This window comes from Syzygium oleosum, unplaced genomic scaffold, assembly GCF_021117445.2.
Source record: "Syzygium oleosum isolate NSW1041296 unplaced genomic scaffold, Sole_v2.1 Sole_v2.40, whole genome shotgun sequence".
Lineage (NCBI taxonomy): Eukaryota > Viridiplantae > Streptophyta > Magnoliopsida > Myrtales > Myrtaceae > Syzygium > Syzygium oleosum.
In genome coordinates this window covers 1,121,187-1,143,351 of record NW_026607524.1, presented here as the reverse complement: position 1 = coordinate 1,143,351, position 22,165 = coordinate 1,121,187, and the positions used below count along the sequence as shown (strand labels likewise).

Here is a 22,165-nt window from a genome sequence, read left to right as displayed (position 1 = left end):
TTGTGTACTCAACTGATTCTGCCCTTGCAAGAAAGGCGTTGTAGTATAAAAGTAGTCTCTTGGAAGCAATTCTTTTCATCGGACAGTGACTCAACGTAGAAATTCTTGAGATAGTATCCTTCAAGTAAATCAACAAGGTACATGATAAATGTGCTAGCTTCGGTGTAAATAGTAAATACTGAGATGCAATATTGTCGAATTTTCGCCTATCGCCAACGGTGAGTTTTCATTTGGACAAGGAACCTATCGGAAAGGAGGCGAAGAACATTTCGGAACAAGCTGGACCTATTGTCGCGATCCTGGCAAGTGGCCTCGGTCCAAGAACTGTGCAGCAGCGGGTACTATTACGTTCATTCGAGTAGCACACTAGCCTATTCGAGCAGACAAACGCCCTATGAGTCGCGGGCTCATGCAAAATCAAGTGATTAGGATTCGGGATTATTTGTAGGAAATCTAGAACGCGATAGGCACGTGAAGAAAGTGGTCTACTCATGCATTGACCATGTTCACCAACTAGTGTTCTCCCTAATCGGCCACAGGCAGCACGTCCTACACAAGGTTGGCCCGAGCACGTCAAGCACGGGACACCAGTCTCCTCAACTTTTACAGAGAACATCCCCATTGCACAACATCATTAACCGCAAGAACTGCCAGTCAACGGTTTCGGTAAGAGAAATCAACACGGAAAATAAGCTCTACTTTAAGCACCAAGTCCGCCGACGTAATGGAGTCCCTAGCTCAAACCTTAGTTAGCATAGAACTCGTTATTTGAGCACGAGAGCGAATGAAGACGCTTGTACATTTTGCTCGCTTGGTTGTTTCTATTTCCATCTTCTTTTTCCTTGTTTGGGCGAGAAATAAGCAACTCCATCGAGTCGGACTCGCGACACATTCCACCTAACGACCCTTTCACTGGCGACATAACAGACTAAACCAACGCGCTTCTCATCACTATTCGGGAAAAAGAGAATGAGCAAGAGAATGAAAAGAAACATGCTATATTGTAACGGAGAAAATTGTCTACAAAGTCATAAACTATTATACTTTTGCCAATTCAATTATAAACATTTTAAGTTTGCCAATTGAGTCCTAACATTTACACTTCTTGCCAATTGAGTCCTAAACCTTTACACTTCTTGCCAATTGAGTCCATCCGGCCAATTTTGACGGGAAATCGCTAATGTGGATGCTGGCCGGTCATGTGGCGCTAACGTGGACATTTTTTAATAATATTTTAATAATTTTCTGATTTTTTTAATGATTTTTTTTCTTCTTTTTTTTTCTTTTCTCTGTTTTTTTTTAGGGTTTTGGAGTTGGCTAAGGAGGGTGGCCGGCCGACCCTCGCCGGCCACAGGCAAGGGCTGTGACACCCTCAACGGCCAAAGTGAGGGCGCGCGAGTCCTCGCCCAGATCCGGCAAGGGTCGACGACCCTCGCCGGCCCCAGGCGAGGGCATGGGGCCACCATGTGTCTCACCTGGGGCCGGTGAGGGCTGCCAAGCCCTCGCCTAGCTCGACACCCTCGCCCAAAGCCGGTGAGGGTCGACCGGTCACCCTCGCCAGCCAACTCTAAAACCCAAAAAAGAAAAAACAGAGAAAAGGAAAAAAGAAAAAAAAAACCATAAAAAAATTCAAAATATTGTTAAAATATTATTTAAAAATGTCTTCATCAGCGTCACGTGACCAACCAGCATCCCTTTAAGCGATTTCCGGCCAAAATTGACCGAATGAACTCAATTGGCAAAAAATATAAAAATTTATGACTCAATTGACAAAAATGCAATAGATTTAAGACTTTTTGAACAATTTTCTCTACTGTAATGTGATATGCTCTTTCAGTCATTTTCATGTTCTTTATAAGTTACAATAATGTACTTCGTACAAAACATGGATCTCCGGAGACAAATGGTGAGAAAGAGGCCATAATCATATTGGTTTCTACAACTTCACACGGGGCTCTCCGATCCAGGAGCTGAGTCACTGGAACAGAAGACTTTAGTTATATAAAAGAAAAAATCAGGAGATGGGTGAACAAAAACAAAGCAAAATGCCTAATGGATCGGGCAGTCAAAACACTCCCGCTAGCGATTGGGGGCCATAGCAACAACTGCATCCCCGCCACGTCGCTTCTTCTTCCCCTCCCCGTGCCTCGAGCGCCTTGGAGCCTCATCCTCGCTTTCGCTCTCTTCATTCCTTAAGCTGTTATCTTCATGATGAGCCCGTGGTCCTGGTTGATGTGATCTCTCGTGATCAACACCTTCACTCGGTCCCATTGACTCTTGATCCCTACCCTGGTCTGAACCTGCACCAGGAGATGGCCTTTGATCTCTCTTCACTAACCTATTCAGGTTTTGAGAAAGTGGAGGTGGAAGAGCTCCAGGCATTCCGGCGGGTCGGCCAGCTCTTGCAGGGTTTATACCTGCAGGGCCCATTCCTCCCATAAAGGGACCACGTCCAGGACCCATCATCATCCCAAACCCACCAGTAGGAAAAACTGAGCCAGGTTGCATTGGTCGTCCAGGAAACATCATGCCGGATGCAGGACCTGAAAAGTCCCCCGAAAACCTCGGCCCATAAGGAGGGAAAGCACGGGGACCCACACCAAAGAGATCGGGCATTCCAAAACCATCAGGAGCAACACCTCCGTAAGGAAAACCATCAGCACCCATCATTGCAGGAGGAAAAGGCCGCATCCCGGGGATTGGCCGGGCTCCACGGGCTAGTTGCATTGGCGGCCACATCATTCCCCTGCCCCTTCCTCTAGCAAGAGATGCTGGTCCAAGAAGCGGACCATAGCTCTCCTCCTCCTCCTCACTTTCTTCCTCTTCCTCTTCTTCTTCTTCGTTGTCATCAAATGGAACGATATCGGGATTCTCTGCCCCGTTATCAGGATTTAATCCTTTGGCCTTCTCCTCCTCCCGTTTAGATTCTGCCGCCAGAGAAATCGGCTGTAGCCATGATAAAACAGGGATTTCAGTTAAGAGTTCTTTAAATTTATTTGACGCAGTTGGTAAATATCGAGCAGGGATGCATGATAATCGTGTATGTTCTGCTCCCGATTATTTTCCGTTTAACACCACTGTTGTTTCAAACTCCATTAACTTCTTCTAAGATGATTATGTATGAAAGTCGACCAAAAATATGACAAGGATATGAAGTTATGAACTTACTCGTGGATAGTCACATTTTCTCACATACGAGTTAATTGTAACATTGTTTATATCCTCCTCTTTCACTATCATAATATTTTACTTCCTTCATTACAACCTTTCAGCCAAAGATTCATCAGATTGCTGCCTAAGCTACAGCATACTGTGAACTGCCTAAAGTTAGATCATGACAATGGAAGAGCCCAGTGTCATCATGTCATGACTATAAATTGCCCACTACTCCCACCAGATTTTCTTAAGTCATTTCATCTCTAAAATGTTCAGAAAGCATTACACCTTTACACGTAAAAATAGGTACTTTCATTAAGATTCACAAACCAGCCTTCTCTTTAATAGTTATATCTCTATCAATATTTTAGTTTTTAAAAAGACTCGCTTTTCAAGAGGTCAAGCAGATATGGCTTCATGGGAAATACTTTTGTTCACACGCAATTAAAACACATCTCTTGCAACGGAAGAAATACTTCAACTGAAAGTTTCTTTCAAGAAAGATTTCCTATTTGATCATGACACCCAACAAGTTCAACTTATTGCGTTAGCAAGCTAAAATAAAAGGAAAATGTTTATTTTGAACCTTGCTAAAGCACTACATGCAATATTTCAACAGTAAAGCATACCATGAGTTCACTATCGGGCTCTAGATAAAGCAAGGATGCCAACTGCTCACCAACAGAGGGCTCTAGCTCCTGACAATCTCTGCTGATCTGCATTCACAAGATGCTGGATGAATAAGGAAATAAGCCGAAAGTTTAACTGCAATAGCCAGAATCCAACACTACTGCATCATCTTTTCTTTTCTTTTTTTCTACCAATGATAATAGCAAAGGAAATTATATAATGTTATCTATTCTCCTTGGGTGAAGATGATCAAGGTGTATGGCCAAAGAAAAACAAAAAAGAGATGATCAAGGTGATATGGCTCTCTTTTCAGCAACTACTATACTAAGGAAGTGGCCTCCCTTTTTCATTGGTGTCTGGAAACGCATTTGAGAAGAATGGGATTCTTTGACACAATGGATCAGTTTTGATGGACATAGCTGATTCTGGCACAATCTAGTGGGGTGATGCATCTATTAAATATGATTTTCCTTCTCTCTTCACTTTATCTGTTAATCAGGATGCATTAATGAATGATTTTCGTGCTTTGGATCAGGTTGTGCCTTTTGTATTGCAGTGTTTGTCAGGCACTACTTCTCTTCGAAATGCCAAGTCACAGCACTCTCAGGGAAGACAATCTTATATTCTACACTTAATAAAAAAAAAAAGAGTACTCTGTGAATCTAATTGCTTAGCTATTGGTAATTTCTGCCAATTCTTCCAGTCAATTTCCTGTTAAAGCTATGTGGCTTTCCAGTGTACATTCTAAGATTATTTTTTTCTGCTAGATCGTGACTCGGGATAGAATCATCATCAGTGGTAATCTATAAGAGACAAAATTTCCTTTTAATCTAGTGTTTGCTTGGCTAAAACATCAAGAGAATCCACTGAAGACATAATTCTTCACTTGATTATGCTCAACCATCCTGGAGATTCATTTTCAGCTCTGCTGGTTATTCCAAGAACCTTTCTTCAGGTATTTCAGAATTTTCCTACCAGGTCTCATCATTCCAGGAGATCCTGAATTGCTGCCCACGTATGGCTCATGTGCTGCATTTGAGAGAACAGAATAAGAGACTGCTGTAAAGATCCAGGTCTCCATCTTTTTTTGTTGCTTTCAACTTTTAAGTAGTCAAGGACATACTCGACTAATCCTTCTAATCATTGTGTTACATTGCTACTTTATTTTTGGTCCACTTTCCATTATCAGTTCTTTAATCGCACCAAATGTGTGTTTATCTGTCCTTATGGCTAGTCTGTTTAAGATCTTTTCTGATTATTTACTTCTCACTAGTCAACGTTTTTCTATATCATATACTCCTGAACAAAGGATTAGTATCGAAACTGCAGTTTCTTCCTTGCACAAAAGTCCATTCAGAGAAAACCTTGCATTTGATCATTTCCCCTAATTTCAAGATTCTAAGAAACACTGTCCCCAACATCATTAAAAGGGCACATCCAAATTGCTGCACAACCCATAAGATTCTGGAAGGTACATCAGTCTTGTTCATTATGCTTAGACAAAGACAATCTCTTTAAAATTTTTGCCTAACTACTTTTCTTCAGATTCATATTTTTCTTGAACCCAAAAGGTCAAAACCCTTCCTTTCACTTCCTTACAATGACAGGCCTCCCACTTTCAATCAACCTTCGTTTTGGGCCACTTTCCAACCTTACTTTCTGCAGCACTCACGACAACAGATCTAAAGCTCTTCATGCTCTCTGCAATTGTCTCACTACCAACATAATCATCTTTCCCAGTCTAACCTTCTGTTCCAGTTAACTTCTGTCATCTCTACAACCTTCAATTCCTTCGAAGGTAGATCATGGAAATAGTTTCACCTCTCAAGGCCCTCACAGATGGAAGCAGCGAAAAGCAAGTTCAACTTTGATGTACTCAAATCCTCGCGACAACCTCCACCTTTGTGAACTCTACCGGCCCCTGAATGGCAAGCTCCTCAGCCATGGAAGAAATATGGTAATTCTGGGAAAAAAAGGAAGACACTTCAATGCTCCACACCAAAAGCATGGTCCATGAATAGGCTTAGCTGGCCCGGCCCAAGACCGGATAAATTTGAACACAAAAATCCTCTTCCAAGATACTTTTGGCACCACATGTCCTTAAGCTGAAATCAGAGACCCTAATCTCCAGCTTGTCACTAAAAATCAGGCTGGTTAGATCTTGGGAAAAAAGTCTTCACCAGCCCAATGTTCTTTTTAAAGACATTGCCCTTGATCCTCCTAGTTTCACCACCAAGTGCAACGAAATACTTCAAAATCACTTCACCACAAAAAAAATATATAATAATAATAAGACTCTAAGGGATTTGGCTCGGCAGTTCTCCAAGCCTTCCTAACCAATCTTGCTGAGACTTGAGATCCTACTGCAGCCTCCTTGTCTAACAAACATCATCCAACACCTAGCAGTTTCAGATAATCTGAGAATACTCACTCTTTCCCCTTGAATCATGGACTTACTTTTCAACGTTAGCAATCATGAGATACCTGAAGAGCTTAACTCTAATCAACATTCACTACATCTATTCAAGCCCAACGGGTGAGAGGCTGGGTGCACACGAGAGAGAGAGAGGGTCACTGCACACGAGAGAAAAAGAATTATAGTGCACTCACAAAAATTAACTAAAGTTGGACATATGAACCAATATTAATTCTTGAAAAGCACAAAGGACAACACTACATTAACAACTCACGAAATAACAAGCAGAAAGAAACCCCCTAATGAGCTAGTTCTAATTCCTCGGGTCTAGGATTATGCTTAAACAGTTTAAATTGTACACAGCCCTTGTCATCCAGACTCCAGTAAATACACTTGAAATTTCAGAAGTTAGAGATAAAAACAAGAATTTAAGAGCAAAAGCAAAAACACTAGGAAACACCAGCAAATAACTTTCAATTCCACCTCAGCCATGCAAAGAAGCTTAAGTTAAGGGTACATATTCTACCTTGACTGGTAAGTTCTCATTGTATGGGTTCCTCAAATGGCGAGTCTTTTGAAAGGACAATTCACACAGCTGCAGACAGTTAAATTAGAATCAGCCAGTACACTATATCTTGTCAGACACTAAAAGAATAAAGTAGAACTTTCTATATGTACAGTTTATGCAATTTGTGCAATGTACTTCTGGTAAATACTACAGCTGAGGTCATGATTCACAATGTATGCACATATGAAAAAATGAAAATCCCTCAACAAAAAGAAATGGAAACAAAACGTTTCTCGTTCTTGCAAACTAAAAGCCTCCAACAAAAAGGTTTTGTATCTCTTTTTGAAACTATCCACGTTCTAGAAATTTTTTATGCTGAAACATCTTACAAGCTACACAATATCTCCTCAACCAATAAGGGCAGAGAGAGGTAGAAAGATAAACAAAGAAATTCCTGGCTATAAGATCGCCTAAGATATTGACGTGATGGAGTGAACAATTCCAAGATAAGCAATCAGATAAAGTTCTGACAGTTTGGCTTAATTACCGAATCACGGAAATGGTGCCCATGCTTATTAGCAGAGGAAGACCATGTGCAGCAAGATAAAAAAGGAAGGGGCAAGTTAAGTGCACGAAAAATAAGCATAAACTACGAATGCACCTTTAACCACTTCACTGAGAAATTTCGCCCATAATGTGCAGTTCCATGAGCATATTTCCAGTTCCCCCCACTCACAGCTCCACCAATTCTTGATGTCATCTTTGCACAGCCCTGATAAACCACCCAATTTTGCATGTTAGCTATACAAAAGAACAAAATAACACAATATCAGACAAATCTGACAGCCGAATTGCCTTTGTACAAAATTTAAACATGAATAGCAAAAAAAGTACAGCTTGTCGAGCAGAATAAGTCAAACTACCTGAAAATGACGTGTACGGTTGACAGAAAAGATCAAAATCACATTTTCAGCAGAGTCAAATGCCTCATTCAGTTTAGCCTCATTGCTCCTCTGAGTTGCCCATACTCCTTGTTGTACAGATAACTCCAGATTTTCACGGTTACAACTTTTAACAATGAAATACCTAAGATTCCACATTTCAAAATCCAAATACATTTATAGATTATACATCTCAAAATTAAAATGATATCCTTATAACGACAATGCAGAATGCTAAATCTACAATGTGCAAGCAATAGACCACGGCGGAGAAAGACATCATTCAAGTGATTTTCAAGGAACTGTTCAGCAGTTAAAGATTATGTTACCCTCATGATCTTTTTCAGGTGTCGACCAAGTCATATCTAAACACTGCATTTTTAAGAAACGTAACCAGTACATGTAACTACTGACTTTGGAAGGGCTGAAAAATGTAATTTCTCTGCAGTTTGATCAATGAAATCCACAGAAGGCTTCAAGCCAACCCAGAAGCATTTTAAGTAAGAAGGATATCTTATCCACTAGATAATGTTAAATCTGAGATTTTACCATCTAACAAACATAGATACACTGCACTCTGTACTGCAGTAAAGTTTTCTACCAGATTTCGAAAAGCACAGGACCTCCATCCTCATGGACATATAACAGGCTCATATTCATTTTAAAACAAGGTTCTTTTGGACTGATGAGTTATGGGCTCTAAAAATTTCTACGCAGATTGAAGTTAGCTGCAACATTTAGGTGGGTACTGGGATCACATTAATAGAATGGAGAGACTACACAGATACTTAAGCACTGAAACTAAAGAAGTGCTTCTGTCAAAGCATTATGGAGGATAACGTCTTAGGAAAAATAAGCAGACATTTCAGGAAAATGATACTGCGATTTAGAGTACAGAGATTTTATGCAAGTGACTTAGACAACCCCAGTAGTATCCCTAATCTCTACCACTCATTGAAATATATTCTAAGAGTGCCTAGTTGGAGCAGCTTTTAAGAAAGTCCTACCAAAGTGAAAGGGAAAAATATTACTTAGGTTTAAAAAACAAAAGAACTTCTACATCATCTTAAACACCAACAATTGCCAAAGTCTATATTTTGTTGAAGATTTGAGATGTACAATATCTATAAAAATCAAATTTCAAACAATAAAGGAAAAGGAAACAGTTAAAAGGTAAAAGGAAAATACACTTCAAAACATGGACTAAAATTCCCAAATAATGAAGCTCCTATAGTATCTATAATGGTCAAAAGTATAATGTTTTAGAAAAACACATTTCTGAAAACTTCAAGGTAGAATTTTGATCACAGAATAATGAAATTGTATGAACATAATGATGTGAATCCTTTCAAAAAACTTTTCTCCATTTTTCTTAGGGTAAAAACATGCCTTTCACCAAACCACACCGATGACACATCATCTTTTGCATCATGGACTTCAGGTGTGTCCTGATTTTATTCACCCAAATCTGCGTTTAAGGCAAAAAAGTGTAGTCCTACTCTTTGTTTGCAATTATCACCATATAGATTGATGAATCCACCTAGTGTCATCAATGCAAATTCTCAGTGGATCTCTCAATATGGGCAGGACTAGACCAATTTTTAAACACTGGTCATTGTTTTTCTAATAGATAGTTCATAGACTGCTATCTAATACGGCACACCCAGAGTACAGAATATCTGTTTGGACAACCAAATGGACCCTTAAGCAGCCACTTGTTCTCTAAATCATACTAAAGAAAATTTAGTTCACAGTATAATAGGTAAAGCATAGAGGGAAAAACTAGTTAACACCAATAGTATGTCACGTAAAGTTTTGAAGTCATAGGTTCGTAAGTTTTCAGGGATTAGCAAACGAAAGTCAAGAGAAAATAGTACGTCCTTGTTAATGACATTACTTGTCTCCCTCAATAGCATCATATGAATAAATGCAGTTACCACAATAAAAAGCTACTGATGCTGATAGCAAAAGAAACACATGATGATATCTTCAAAAGAAAGTCAAATAGGGAAGTTCATAGATCAACACAAGTATAGATATCCCAGAAGTGCAGATTGGATTTAATGTGAAAATTATGATTCTATGAAGAGGCTAAATTCAGCCAAACCTCCTAAAGAGGATTATTAGATATTGACAAACCTCCAACCAAAATGTCCTGGAGAAATACAAGAATGATTTACATAGAGACCTAAGACTCTGAAATCTGAACACACCTAGATACTCCTGGAGGCAAAGGAGTAGGACCTCTGCCTGCCTGATTAGGCGTGCTGATAGAAGGATTCTGTTGCTGCGTTTGGCTGAGCTGTTGTTGGGACTGCTGAACAGGCGGCTGCTGCTGCTGCTGCTGCTGTTGCTGCTGCAGCAAATTAGCAGACTCCGTCATAGAAGGTTTTACAATTGCGCTTTGATTTACAGCGTTGGTTCCTACTGAAAACTGAGCTTTTTCATTATGTTGAGCAGCGTTTGCATTACGCTGCTGAAAATATCTGTTTGAATTGCCATAATGGTACGAATTCAATTGTTGAATCTTTTGAAGGACTTCTTCCACAGGAGGTGGAGGTCCAGGTAGCTTCGCATGCCTATATCGGCAGTCAGGACCATTTGGACAAAAACCCAACTTGTACCTGCAGTCACATAACCAAAGAACTCAGACAGAGACAGTTACTATACACTCACCCAACTTTGAACACCCTCCCCATCCTAAACAAACATCTCACAGCACACTCCTGACAAGTAAAGAACAAGAAAACCCAAAAACAACAAACTAATGCTCTTGCATCGCAATATTTTCGAACAAGCTTCGGGCATATTATCGTTGTCTCGAGCTCCAAAACCCTTCCACGAGTTCACTCTGGAGAAAAAACTTCAGCAAAACAGTAATAGTTCGAAACCTCATACGATCCACTGATCCATGTTGCTAGCCAACAAAATGTCAACCATGACCAGTTATCCTCACTTCGCATGCCAAAGCTTAAAAAACCGAAACCTACCATGACACCAGCACCAGCTATACCAAAACCAATTTAAACAAATAACCTCAAACCCACTGAACACATCACGGAGGATGCAAAACCAATCCGAATCCAGACAGGATCGCAAGGCAGAGAGAAACTACCTACATGTTACACTCCTTGATATCCTCGTTGGTATGCTTGTACACGCAGTCCTGCTCGCGGCACTCCCCGTAGAGCCGGAAGAACCGGCAAATCGGCATGCGAGACTTGTCGTACTGGTGGAGGAACCCGCAGGCGTCGCCCTTCATGCACAGGCTGCGGAGCCAGTGCCGGCACACCGTCTGCCGGAAGCTCCGCCTCCCGCCGAGGTTGCCGCCGCCGCCGCCGCCGCCCCCGCCGCCGCCCCGGAGTCCGGGCCGCCGCCAGCTTGGGGGCCGCCGCCGCCTCCTCCTCCTCCTATTATTCCTCCTCCCGGCCCCCCGACGGCGGCGGCGGCGGCGGCGGAGGAGGAGGGATCGGGGTGGTGGGCGGCGGGGACGGAGGCGGAGGGGTTGGGGGGGCCGGCGTCGAGGCCGCCCTCGAAATCGAAGCTGAGAACACCGTCGGCGTCCTCCATTGCTGGGAGAACGCTCTGAGTTCCTTCAGAAAGGCGGGGTTTTTTAGGGCTTTTTGATGGCAGGGTGAGAGAGATTCTTGAGTTTTGACTCTCAGGGAGAGAGAACGTACGGCCTAGCTGAAGGAAGGAAGGAAAGAGAGAAGGAAGGAGGACGGGAGTTTTAAAGGGAATTTATTAGTTGCAAAATGCAAAATGGATTTGGGGAAGGTTTTGTTAGTTCTAATTTCATGACATTTTTTTAAAATATAATATAATTTATGCATCGGATAGATTCATAGGGGTGAGCATCATGCCAGAATCCAAGGTTGACCCTGAACCGACCCGAATCGGCCCAACCTAGTCGATCAAGGTCCAATTCCCAGAGGGATTGGGTCGGTTTTTGGTCTTAGGACCCCTGGACCCTGCATTGTACGGGTTAATCCTTAGTTCTGGGAGTTTAGGGTTCATCAAACCGAACCAACCTTGTATATATTATATATTATATATTTATAGGAATCAGTGCATTGGAAGTTCTAAATTTGTCGCGAAAGTGCAATTGAGCCTTTCGTAACAAGTTTTAGGACTTGATTATACTTTTTGATAGTTTAAGGACTCGATTGCACTTTTGTGATAAATCTTAGGATTGGATTGCACTGCACTTTTTAAAAGTTATAAGACTCAATTGGACCTTCGTGATAAATTTTAGAACTTCTAATACATTTATCCCCATATTATATATTATATAGTTTTGTCTACTCTAAACCCTAGCGCCTCCTCTCTTCTTTCTTATAAAGTTTTGCCGTGTAGATTAGAAAGTAAAAAGAAACTTGGTCCTAATTCAAAAAAAAAATTTATAGAAACCCTTCGCTTGCCTCGCTCACCGTTCGCTAGCCTCGCTCGCCTCGCCAATCGTGTCTCTTCTGCTTGCCTCGCTCGCTTTGCCGCTAGCCTTTATTCACTCGCTTCACATCTGTTATGCGCCTCTGGGCTCTCATCTCTCGCCTCATGAGCGTTGCTCAGCTAGTAAAATTGCTTGCTTCTCTAGGCCTGCCTCACAAGCACAGCTTGCTTACCTCTCTATCCTCACCCCACGAATGCAACTCAACTGGTGAGTTCCCATTTTGTGCTTGATTTGAGAGCTTCAAGCTCATGTGAGTTCTCGATTTATGTTGGATTTTTATTTTTCACTTTCACTTCCCGGTTTGCGCTTGATCTGAGAGCTTCAAGCTATGTGATTTCTCGATTGGTCTTAGGTAGACCTTGAAACCATATCGGACCCTAGGGTTGGTCCAATCCTTGATCTCAGCTCAACAGGATCGGTTCTGGATCCCAAAAATTAGAGACCAACACTGTGCGAGTTGATCTCTGGATTAAGCGCTAGGCCGACTCAACCTATATCATGTTCACTCCTAATATAGAAGAAATATGTTTGAAAACTAATAGGAAATACGCACGCCGATCTTCCAACAATGAATGTGTGTTGAGAAGCTATGCTCTCGAGGTTCTTTAAGGGGTTAGTGAGGGTAAACCCCAACAACGGGCAATTCTAGTGGATCCGGAATGTCATGTGACAGGTGAGGAATGGGGAGTCACTTGTTTTGGTGAATTTCTTAAGACTTTCGCTGCAAAAGTCCAAAATTATTCTAAACGAGTGAATTGTGGGGGTATTCATAGTGAGAGGATCAAAAGATTGTTTTTATGGGATTATGCTATATGGCAATCATGGCATAAGGAATCGACGGTAGATAAGCCCGCCGTGTCTTAAGGGCACATGTGCCGATTACGGGCTGTCGACTGACCGGAGGACATGAGTTGGCACCAAGCCCACTAAAAAGGGTTGGGAAATAAACTTGGCTATGACTAACAAGCCCACCTCCTAGCTCACCAAACCAAAACTCTCTAATACGTCACAACCAAATGAGAATAATCTAGGATCCGGACACATATTCGAGCCATTTTTTCATGTAGAAAATGACACAAAGAATCTCTGAACTTTGGCACAATTTGCAATGTGGTTCTTGAACTGTTAATTTATTTAATATAGTTCATGAACTTTAACTCATTGTGCAATATACTTTATGAACTTTTAATTTATTCAATATTATCCCTGAATTTTTAATAAAGGTTCAATTTAGTCCTGAATTATATGAAGATGTTCAATATAGTCTTTTCATTAATTTAAGTTTGGGATTATATTGAATATTTTCATATAGTTCAGAAACTACATTGAGCATGTACCAAGAGTCTAGGGACCACATTGAACAAATTAAAAATTTAGGGACCATATTAAACATTAAACTAAAGTTCAGAGACTACATTGAATAAATTAGAAGTTCAAGAACCAAATTACACATTGGGCTAAAGTTAATGGACTATTTGTGTCATTATCCCTTCTTCACGAGCACTGTTCATGTGAAGTAAACCCGCAACAAATCCCTGATGATGGTGATTGTTAGTAAATTCGAGAAGCAATATAAAGAATTAAGACATATTACTTCGTGAATATGTACTGACAAAATTATGAATCAACACTGTGTAAGGATATATTTATACCAACGGTATATCTAATAATATTCCTATTACCTATACCATATATAAAGCCAACTTTTTGTTAGCGTCGCTTTTCCATCTCAATATAGGAAACGTGAAGAGAATATTATATGTCATTAATAATTAAGATTCAATATCATTAGGCTCTTACTTAACAAATCATCTATTTTTACAAGCACGTATCCTTACCTTTTGAAATTCATACTAATATTTTCTTCTAAAACTCATCTAAATCCATCTCGAATTGGACACCCCCTATTCGCCTGCCAAGGATCTAGTTGTACACCGTAAAAAAGGACTCAATTTGACAAATTACTTTAACCGATTATTTCCGTAATGAAAGTGAGAATTTTGTCGACCAATTTGGTTTTATTACCCAATATTTGAAACGTTCGAGTACCTGACTTGTCTTATTCAATATTATGGCTAGCGGCGGACCTAAGCGGTCTAGTCCAAGAAACGCTTATTTTTTTAGGTAAAAAAATTTAAAATTTTATATATATATGGCATCTACTTAAAGAAAAATTCGCGTCTCCTAAACTCAATTTCTAGAGAAAATTATAAATAAAAAGGTCATAAACTTATCGCACTTGTGACAATTCGGTCATAAACTTTTCAATTTAGTCAATTTAATTTTAAATCTTTTGACAATTTGCCGATGTAGTCCATCTGGTCAATTTGGGTCGGAAATCACTAACGTGGACATTAGTAGTCCTATGTGACATGATCGGAGTTAACGTGGCTATTTTTTAAAAAAATTATAATTTTTTGTTTTTTTTTCTTTTTTTCCTTTCTTTTCCTATTTTTCCCTTCTTCCTTTGATGGTCGGGTCGGCCACAGGCGAGGGTCGACCTCGCCAACCTCTGGCACAAGTTCAATCTCATGGAAACACTCTGACCTGACCTTTCATGAGATCCGACTGTGGATTTTGTTCACTCACTTAGGATTCGTTTGTTTCACGAAAAATAAATTATTTGAAAAATATTTTCCTAAAATCGTTTATAAAAATAAATAAACGAAAAATATCTTCATCGTTCACAAAATGTTTAAACATAAATCATTGTCGATAATGAAAATATTTTTCATTGTCTAATTATTGCAAGTGATATAAGCAATTATTTTTAAGAAAATGTTTTTCAAATAATTCATTTTTCGAAACAAACGAAGCTTTAAAATTCAGTATATGTTTCCTTCCCTTCTTTGTAGGCTTGGAAATCGTGTGTTTAAATATCCAAATAATGAAGTGCTTAAAGGGTGTATAATTTAAGCCTTTGGGCTTCGAAATGTTGTGAAAACTATAGCAAAGTGCGACCTTTCAAGTGTCAAATAGATTATGAAAGAGCCCCCACCTTCATCATTCACACTTTGTAGAAAACAAAATGTATAAAGTAATTTCCATTTTTTAATAAAAAGTTAATACTCACCTTTTTATAATATAGATGTTTTTCGAACTTTGTAGTAAAAAAAAAGGACAAGTGCATTAAAAGTCTTAAAACTTGTCATGAAAGTGTAATTAAATTTTAAAACTTTCAAAAAGTGCAATTAAATCCTAAAACTTGTCACAAAGTGCAATTGAGAACTAAAATTTTTAAAAAGTATAATTAAGTCCAAAAACTTGTCAACTACCCTAGCAAATCAATAAAAACCTAAAGGCCCGCTAGGTGCATACGAAACGAGACAACCCGAATAAGATAAAAGAAATCGGAATGAACTATGAGGTATTAGAAAAGTAATTAATTTAAAGGTATGGCCTAACTCTTTCATTCTGCTTTTAAGTGACAACCCTTGTACTTTTATGCACATGTTGTGTTCGAACCATTATACTATTGGCACTATATATTTCTCCGATCAGGCATGGTAAACAAATAAATGATTATACTTAGGATCTATTTAGTAACGTTCCCAGAAACAATTTCCATTCAGAAATAGTTTTTTCTATTTCTATTTCGTAGACAAGTTTCTGGGCAAAAAAGCGCATTTAGTAACTGTATAAAATTTCTATTCCCGAAGTAAAAAAAGAACAGAAATGCATTTGGCAGGACACTAAAATTTCTACTCCTAATTTTTTTCATTTAATCATAAAATTGTCAGTGGAGACTTAACAATTCATGTTTGGATAAAATTGAACTAGAAATAGAATAAGAATATGTTATGATATAGAATTGGACGACCTTAATACAATCATAAAGAAAATTACTCCTTATAGATAAAGCAAATACCTAGTGATGGTTGAGGAAATTGCAGCTCATGAGACTTAACAATTCATGTTTGGATAAAATTGGACTAGAAATAAAATAATAATATATTATGTTATAGAATTGGATGGCCTTAATGCAATCATAAAGAAAATTACTTCTTATAGACAAAGTAAATACCTGATGGTGGTCAAGGAAATTGCAGTTTAGGGTGTAGGATTTTAGGATTTTAGGATTTGGGATTAGGGGTTAGGGTTTTAGGATTTTGGTTTTGAGATTTAGGATTTGGGGTTTTAGGTTTTGGATTTTAGGGTTTGGGGTTTAGGTTTTAGAGTTTCGGGTTTAGTATTTGGGGTTTGGGATTTAGTGGTTTAGGGTTTTAGGGATTCGGGTTTTGGCTATTAGGGTTTGGAATTTAGAGTATAAGGTTTACAGTTTAGGGTTTGGGATTTATAGTTTAGGGTTCGGGGTTCGGGATTTTGCAGTTTAGCATTTTAGGATTTAGGATTTGGAATTACGATTTTAGGGATTAGGTTTTAGGATTTCAGGTTTCAAGTTTTTGGGTTTAGGGTAGGGTTTGGGTTTTGGATTTGGGGTTTAGAAGGTTTACGGTTTGACTTTATGGTTTTAGGGATTTGGGTTGTGGGGTTTGGGGTTTTTTATTTCAGTGTTATGAGCTTTAGGGTTTGGATATTAAGGTTTAAGGTTTTGGGGTTTTGGGTTTTAGGGTTAAGGTTTAGGGTTTTAGGGTTTAGGATTTGGGGTTAGAGTAGTATGAGAATATCTTGTGAAAGAAATATAGCTGATCCTATTTTTCTATTGTTTCTTTTTTTTTGTTCTAGAAACAGAAAAGTAGATTTTTTTTTTATTTCTTATTTCTGTTCCAAATCTATTCTTTGACCACTTGTAACGCCTGTTAGTTTATTTATTCCTCGGAACATAAAAGTAATCAGGGAATAGATTTGGAACATAAATAAAAAGTAAAAAAAATCTACTTTTATGTTTCTAGAACAAAAAAAGAAACAATAGAGAAACAAGATCAGCTCTCCCTAAAACCCAAAATCATAAACCTTAACCCTCAAACCCTAAACCCCAAAATTCTAAACCTTAACCCTCAAACCCCAAAACCCTAAACCTCAATATCCAAACCCTAAAACCCATAAAGCTAAAATGAAAAACCCGAAATCCTAAACTCTAAAACCCAAAACCCAAATCCCTAAACCCAAACCTTAAACCTTCTAAACCCAAATCCTAAACCCAAACCCTAAAATCCCAAACCCGAAACACTAAACCCTAAGCCCCAAAATTCCAAACTTGAAACCCTAAAATCGTAATTCCAAACCCTAAATCCTTAAACGTTAAACCGCAAAACCCCGAACCCTAAACCATAAATCCCAAAGCATAAAATGTAAACCCTATACCCTAAATCCCAAACCCCAATACCCAAAACCAAATCCCTAAAACCCTTAACCACTAATCCCCAAACCATAAACCCAAACCCCTAAAATTCCAAACCCGAAACTCGAAACGTTAAACTTAAAGCCCCAAACCCTAAACCATAAAATCCATAATCTAGAACCCAAAACCCCAACCCTAAACCTTAAAGCCGAAATCCTAAAACCCTAACCCTCAATCCCAAATCCAAAAATCCTACACCCTAAACTGCAATTTCCTCGACCACCACCCAATATTTGATTTGTCTATAAGGAGTAATTTTCTTTATGATTATATTGAGGTCATCCAATTCTATATTGTAATATATTATTATTCTATTTCTAGTGCAATTTTATCCAAACATGAATTGTTAAGTCCCCTAAACTGCAATTTCGTCGACCACCACCTGGTATTTACTTTGTCTATAAGTAGTAATTTTCTTTATGATTGTATTAAGGTCATCCAATTTTATATCATAACATATTCTTATTCTATTTCTAGTCCAATTTTATCCAAACATGAATTGTTAAGTCTCCACCGATAATTTTATAATTAAATGAAAAAATTGGGAGTAGAAATTTTTAGTGTCCTACCGAACGCATTTATATTCTTTTTCTACTATGGGAATAGAAATTTTATATAGTTACTAAACGCGTTTTTTTGCTCAGAAACTCGTCTAGGGAATAGAAATAGAAAAAATTATTTCTAAACAGAAATTGTTTCTAGGATCATAAATGTTACTAAACAGACCCTAGCTGACGTTACTAAACGGATTTTTGTTCTTTTTCTGTTCCGGGGAGCAAAAGAACAGAAAACAGAGAAAAAAAAACGTTAATTAACAGGCCCTTAATATCCCATTTTGCCTCCTGTGACCTTCTTAAATTAGCATTGATTTATATTATACTATACAGCACCAATGAAAAGTGACCAGAAAATCTTAGAGACGTTGTGTAGAAACTTCTTCATGATCTTTGATCATCCATATGAGATCCAATCAATTAGAAAATCTAAAAACTATGAAATAGTTGTTTAAGTTTTAATAAATTGACTCCTTATCAAAGGGGTCCATTAGTTATCAAATACAAAATCTATTAAATTATTAATGCTTTGTTGCAGATATAAATAATTTATTCACCCATAGTTTCATACACAAGTATATAAAGGAAATAATTTGTCCGGGAAAGCTAAAGTTTGACAATCTCAAATACTTTCTGCAGCACTCCATCAACATATATTTGCGCATACATTTCATTGTTGTCGCATTGTTCATTCCCTGATTCATAATCACATCATAATGAACAGAATTGACCAATTCAAGTTGTACCGCTCAGAACTCTACTCAAAAGTGTCGTGTCCTAGTTTTAGACATTGCACTAAGATGGACTCTTGGAGTATTATTGGTAATTCATAATAAATAAAATCGACCAATTCAAGTTGTATATGTCGTTCGATCTCAGTTTCTTAGGTATATATATCAGTAAATCAGCGTCCGACTTGCGTGTTAGAGTTTGAGATTTAGCAGAGGATTGATGGTCAATTTGATGTCACACTCCAGATGTTCAAGTCATCCGACTCAGGTCTCATTCACTGAATTAGGGAGTATTTTTGTTTGTGCAAGTGCTCTTACGGTTACTCTTGCATAAGGGTAATTCGGATTGCAACAACATGCATTTTCGAATATTGCAACCAAGTATAATACTATGTTAAGCGAAATGATTGATTTACATGGATAAAGCACGTTTGAATCAACCATCTTAATCTATATAGCTGTTGAGTAAAAATCCCGACCATAAACCAGAAAAATAAAAACAAGCCATTATTTTTCAAATGCAAACTCCTCCCCAAACTACGTCACTGCGCTGTGCAATCCGTGGCCATGAACGACACCTTCTTCTTCCGCACATCGAACCCGACCTTGAACCCCATCTGCGCGAAGTTTCCGAGTATCCCCACTTTGTCCATTGGCTTTATTGTGACGCAAACCAAATCCTCTGCGAACTGCACGAATGTACTAACTGTGTTCAGCGCCATATCAGCGCGGCCTGCGAAATGCAGCGTCACAACTGGCACATCGATCTCACCACCCGGGCTCCTGTAGCAGAGGTCGAGCTCGCCATGGGGGTCTGGGACTCTCGGCAAGCGGATGGCCTTGGTTATGGCACTCTCCAGGTTGTCGAACAATTGAGACGGCATGAACGTCAGGGACGTCCCGGAGTCAATCAACATCTTCACGACTTCGTTGGACTCCTTGGCTTCTGAGCCAGCGGAGTTGTCGCCATATGAGAATCTCGTTTTTCCGACGCTGAAGCCTTCTAGGCTCACAAAGTAGAGGTCGAGGCCTATTGAGACAATAGGTGTCGAGATGGCACCCCGGCCAGAGACCACAGCGTCCTCGCCGAAGCAGATTTTGCTCGTGCCTTTTCCGAACTCTGGGACAAGGCAATAGCCGAATTGGCCACCAATGGCGCCCTCTATTTGGGAGATCAGCGAAATGGGGCGACTGCCGCCGAGACCGATAATGCCCGAACTGGTGTTGTCGAAGACCCCACCGTTGTCGTAGCCGCACCCGAACGCTATCCTCGGGAGGGTGATCGTGCTGCCGGGGGGTGTTCCAATCCTAAAGGTCTCCACGGCCAAGTCACCACTTGTGAAGGACTCGTCACCGTACTTGTAATAGTACTCGCATGTGCGTCCATCATCGCCGCCGCACCTGGCCCCGTCTAGGGACTTGCACAACCCCGTGCGGCACTGGACGGTTTTGTACGTGGAGGAATTCCGCGGGTTGAAGATCGGCGGCTTCTGGCGGTAGCATTTAACGCAAGGCTCGCACTGAGTCCACAAGAGATCGCTCCCCGTGTCAACCATCAGGAACGTCTCGAGGGGAGGCGACCCGATCAACACCTTCATGTAGTATGCACCATCGCTGTAGGTCATCTCGGATTGGATATTCGAACTATGTCCAGCCCAGAGGCGATGGGCGCGCGATATCGAGCGCCGGGCCGCGCCACGCATGCGATCAGAGTGCGTGATGTAGGGGTCATGGAACGGCGAGGATGGGGAATCGCGGTGTATCAGGTCAGCAGTGAAGCCGCCTCTGCCAAAGGCGGATTCTACGAGACAGAAGAGAAGGACTAGGAGGGCAAAGCTGCGAAGAGGATGTGAGGGCGTGGCCATGATGAGTGATGCTTAGAAGTTATTTGGATGTTGTGCGTGTCAAAGAGGGTTTATATAAAAGTAGATTGGTTCACTGGAGAGAGGGAGAGACGCGTGGAAGGACAAACTTCGAAGAAGATGGTGAGAAAATTGTTGTTGGCAAGGGATAAGGGAACCCTTGATTTATCAGGGAAGTCCATGACTTCTCTTCCTGGAAAGAACCTGGTTTCTGCGTGAAATTCAGCCTCTGTGTCTCTCGTCAGCCGGTGAGTGAGCCATATAAAAGTAGACACCATGCACATGCACAACATACCCATAAACTTGCAGATTCCCCTCTTTCTTCAATACAGGTAATAAATCCAAGATGCATAAATAGGCTGGGTTCTTTTAATGCGCACCGCAAGGTCAAAAGCCAATAAATATCTGCAGAGGATGAGAATGCCAATGGAAAATTAACGCGGAAACTGACAGGCAGAACCTTGCAGTTTAAGTCGACGCGGAATCACCGTAGGAATGAACGAGGAATAATAAAGGGGAAGGAGATTTATCTGGTTCGGTTCGAGTACCAAAACCTATATTCACAATATAATATGTAGAGTTATAATCTCTCGTAAGCTCGAATATTTTTTACACTTAAATTACAGTCGAACCCAAAATGTTTTTAGCTGTGCAAAAGGAAAAAAAGAAAATCAAAATACAAAACCCTTTGATTTTATTTTGTTTTTCTATTTCTCACCACTTCCTGACCCCACACGTTTACTTTTGTAAGGCCAAGAAAGGGAGTGCGCCTTCGCAACACTCCACCATCTCGGCCAAACTTGGATAAATATATCTCCAACAATAAAGAAAAAACAAACGCGCAAAGTCCTCCGATCAAAGAAACCGAAGACCCATCCAAATACGTGTGCCCCCTTCATTAATCCACGTAGGAAAGTGGATTTCTTGGGTTCCTCACATGAGCTCAAACCCGATACATAACTTAACAGAATTGATTTGGTCATTAATGTTAAGGTTAATTGATAGGAATTGAAGATATACAATCGATGCACATATGCAATCAATCGAGTCCAAGCAAAACTGTATATTGTAGATTCCCAGTTAAAATGGTGAACCGACTTTCTTTGCCCCATTCAGAGGTCAAAAACTTGTCCTAATTTCTCTTAGCTATTTCGCAACATCCTAGATTAACTCATTTGATGTATTGTTGGCTTCGACCCATTCCACATCGAAGCTCACGATTTTGCCCTCTAACATACAAGTAGGCAATTTCCCAAAAGATTACCCGTTCTAGTAACGCTCTCATATTACGTCCCCTTGTATTTCTTCGTCTCACCTTCAAATGACATCATCTTGTAGTCTCTCCAAAATCACTTGTATCTTGCAAACTTTGTATCACTTCGGATCATTTCATCTTGTAAGTCTCTTTATCAATTCAAAGATTGCCCATCAAATCATGGTTGGTTTAATCATTTTGTGATCCAGTTAACTCTCCCTTGTGGATAGTTAGATCTATTTTATTTATTTAAATATCAAAGGGATCACTATTGAGCGCGGATAGTTAGATCTCTTTCTTTTATTTAAATATCAAGGGGATATCCCTTGAGCAAGGACTACTGGATAGCCACATTTTAAT

The 22,165-nt window shown here is 39.7% G+C and overlaps 2 protein-coding genes across 2 annotated transcripts; both read right to left on the bottom strand.

The window, feature by feature from the left end:
• Nucleotides 1-1,804: 1,804 nt before the first annotated feature.
• Nucleotides 1,805-11,303, bottom strand: LOC115684151 (30-kDa cleavage and polyadenylation specificity factor 30). Its single transcript, XM_056305906.1, has 9 exons — nt 11,099-11,303; nt 10,997-11,052; nt 10,771-10,962; nt 9,865-10,275; nt 7,634-7,796; nt 7,372-7,482; nt 6,729-6,797; nt 3,786-3,872; nt 1,805-2,946 (listed from the first exon to the last, which is right to left on the bottom strand). Exons 1-9 carry the CDS (start codon nt 11,219-11,221, stop codon nt 2,080-2,082), a joined length of 2,079 nt encoding a protein of 692 aa, XP_056161881.1. The 5' UTR covers nt 11,222-11,303; the 3' UTR covers nt 1,805-2,079.
• Nucleotides 11,304-19,173: 7,870 nt separating this feature from the next.
• On the bottom strand, nt 19,174-20,553 carry LOC115684152 (aspartic proteinase CDR1-like). The gene has a single exon (XM_030608851.2). The coding sequence runs from the start codon at nt 20,551-20,553 to the stop codon at nt 19,231-19,233; it is 1,323 nt and encodes a 440-aa protein (XP_030464711.1). The 3' UTR covers nt 19,174-19,230.
• Nucleotides 20,554-22,165: the final 1,612 nt, after the last annotated feature.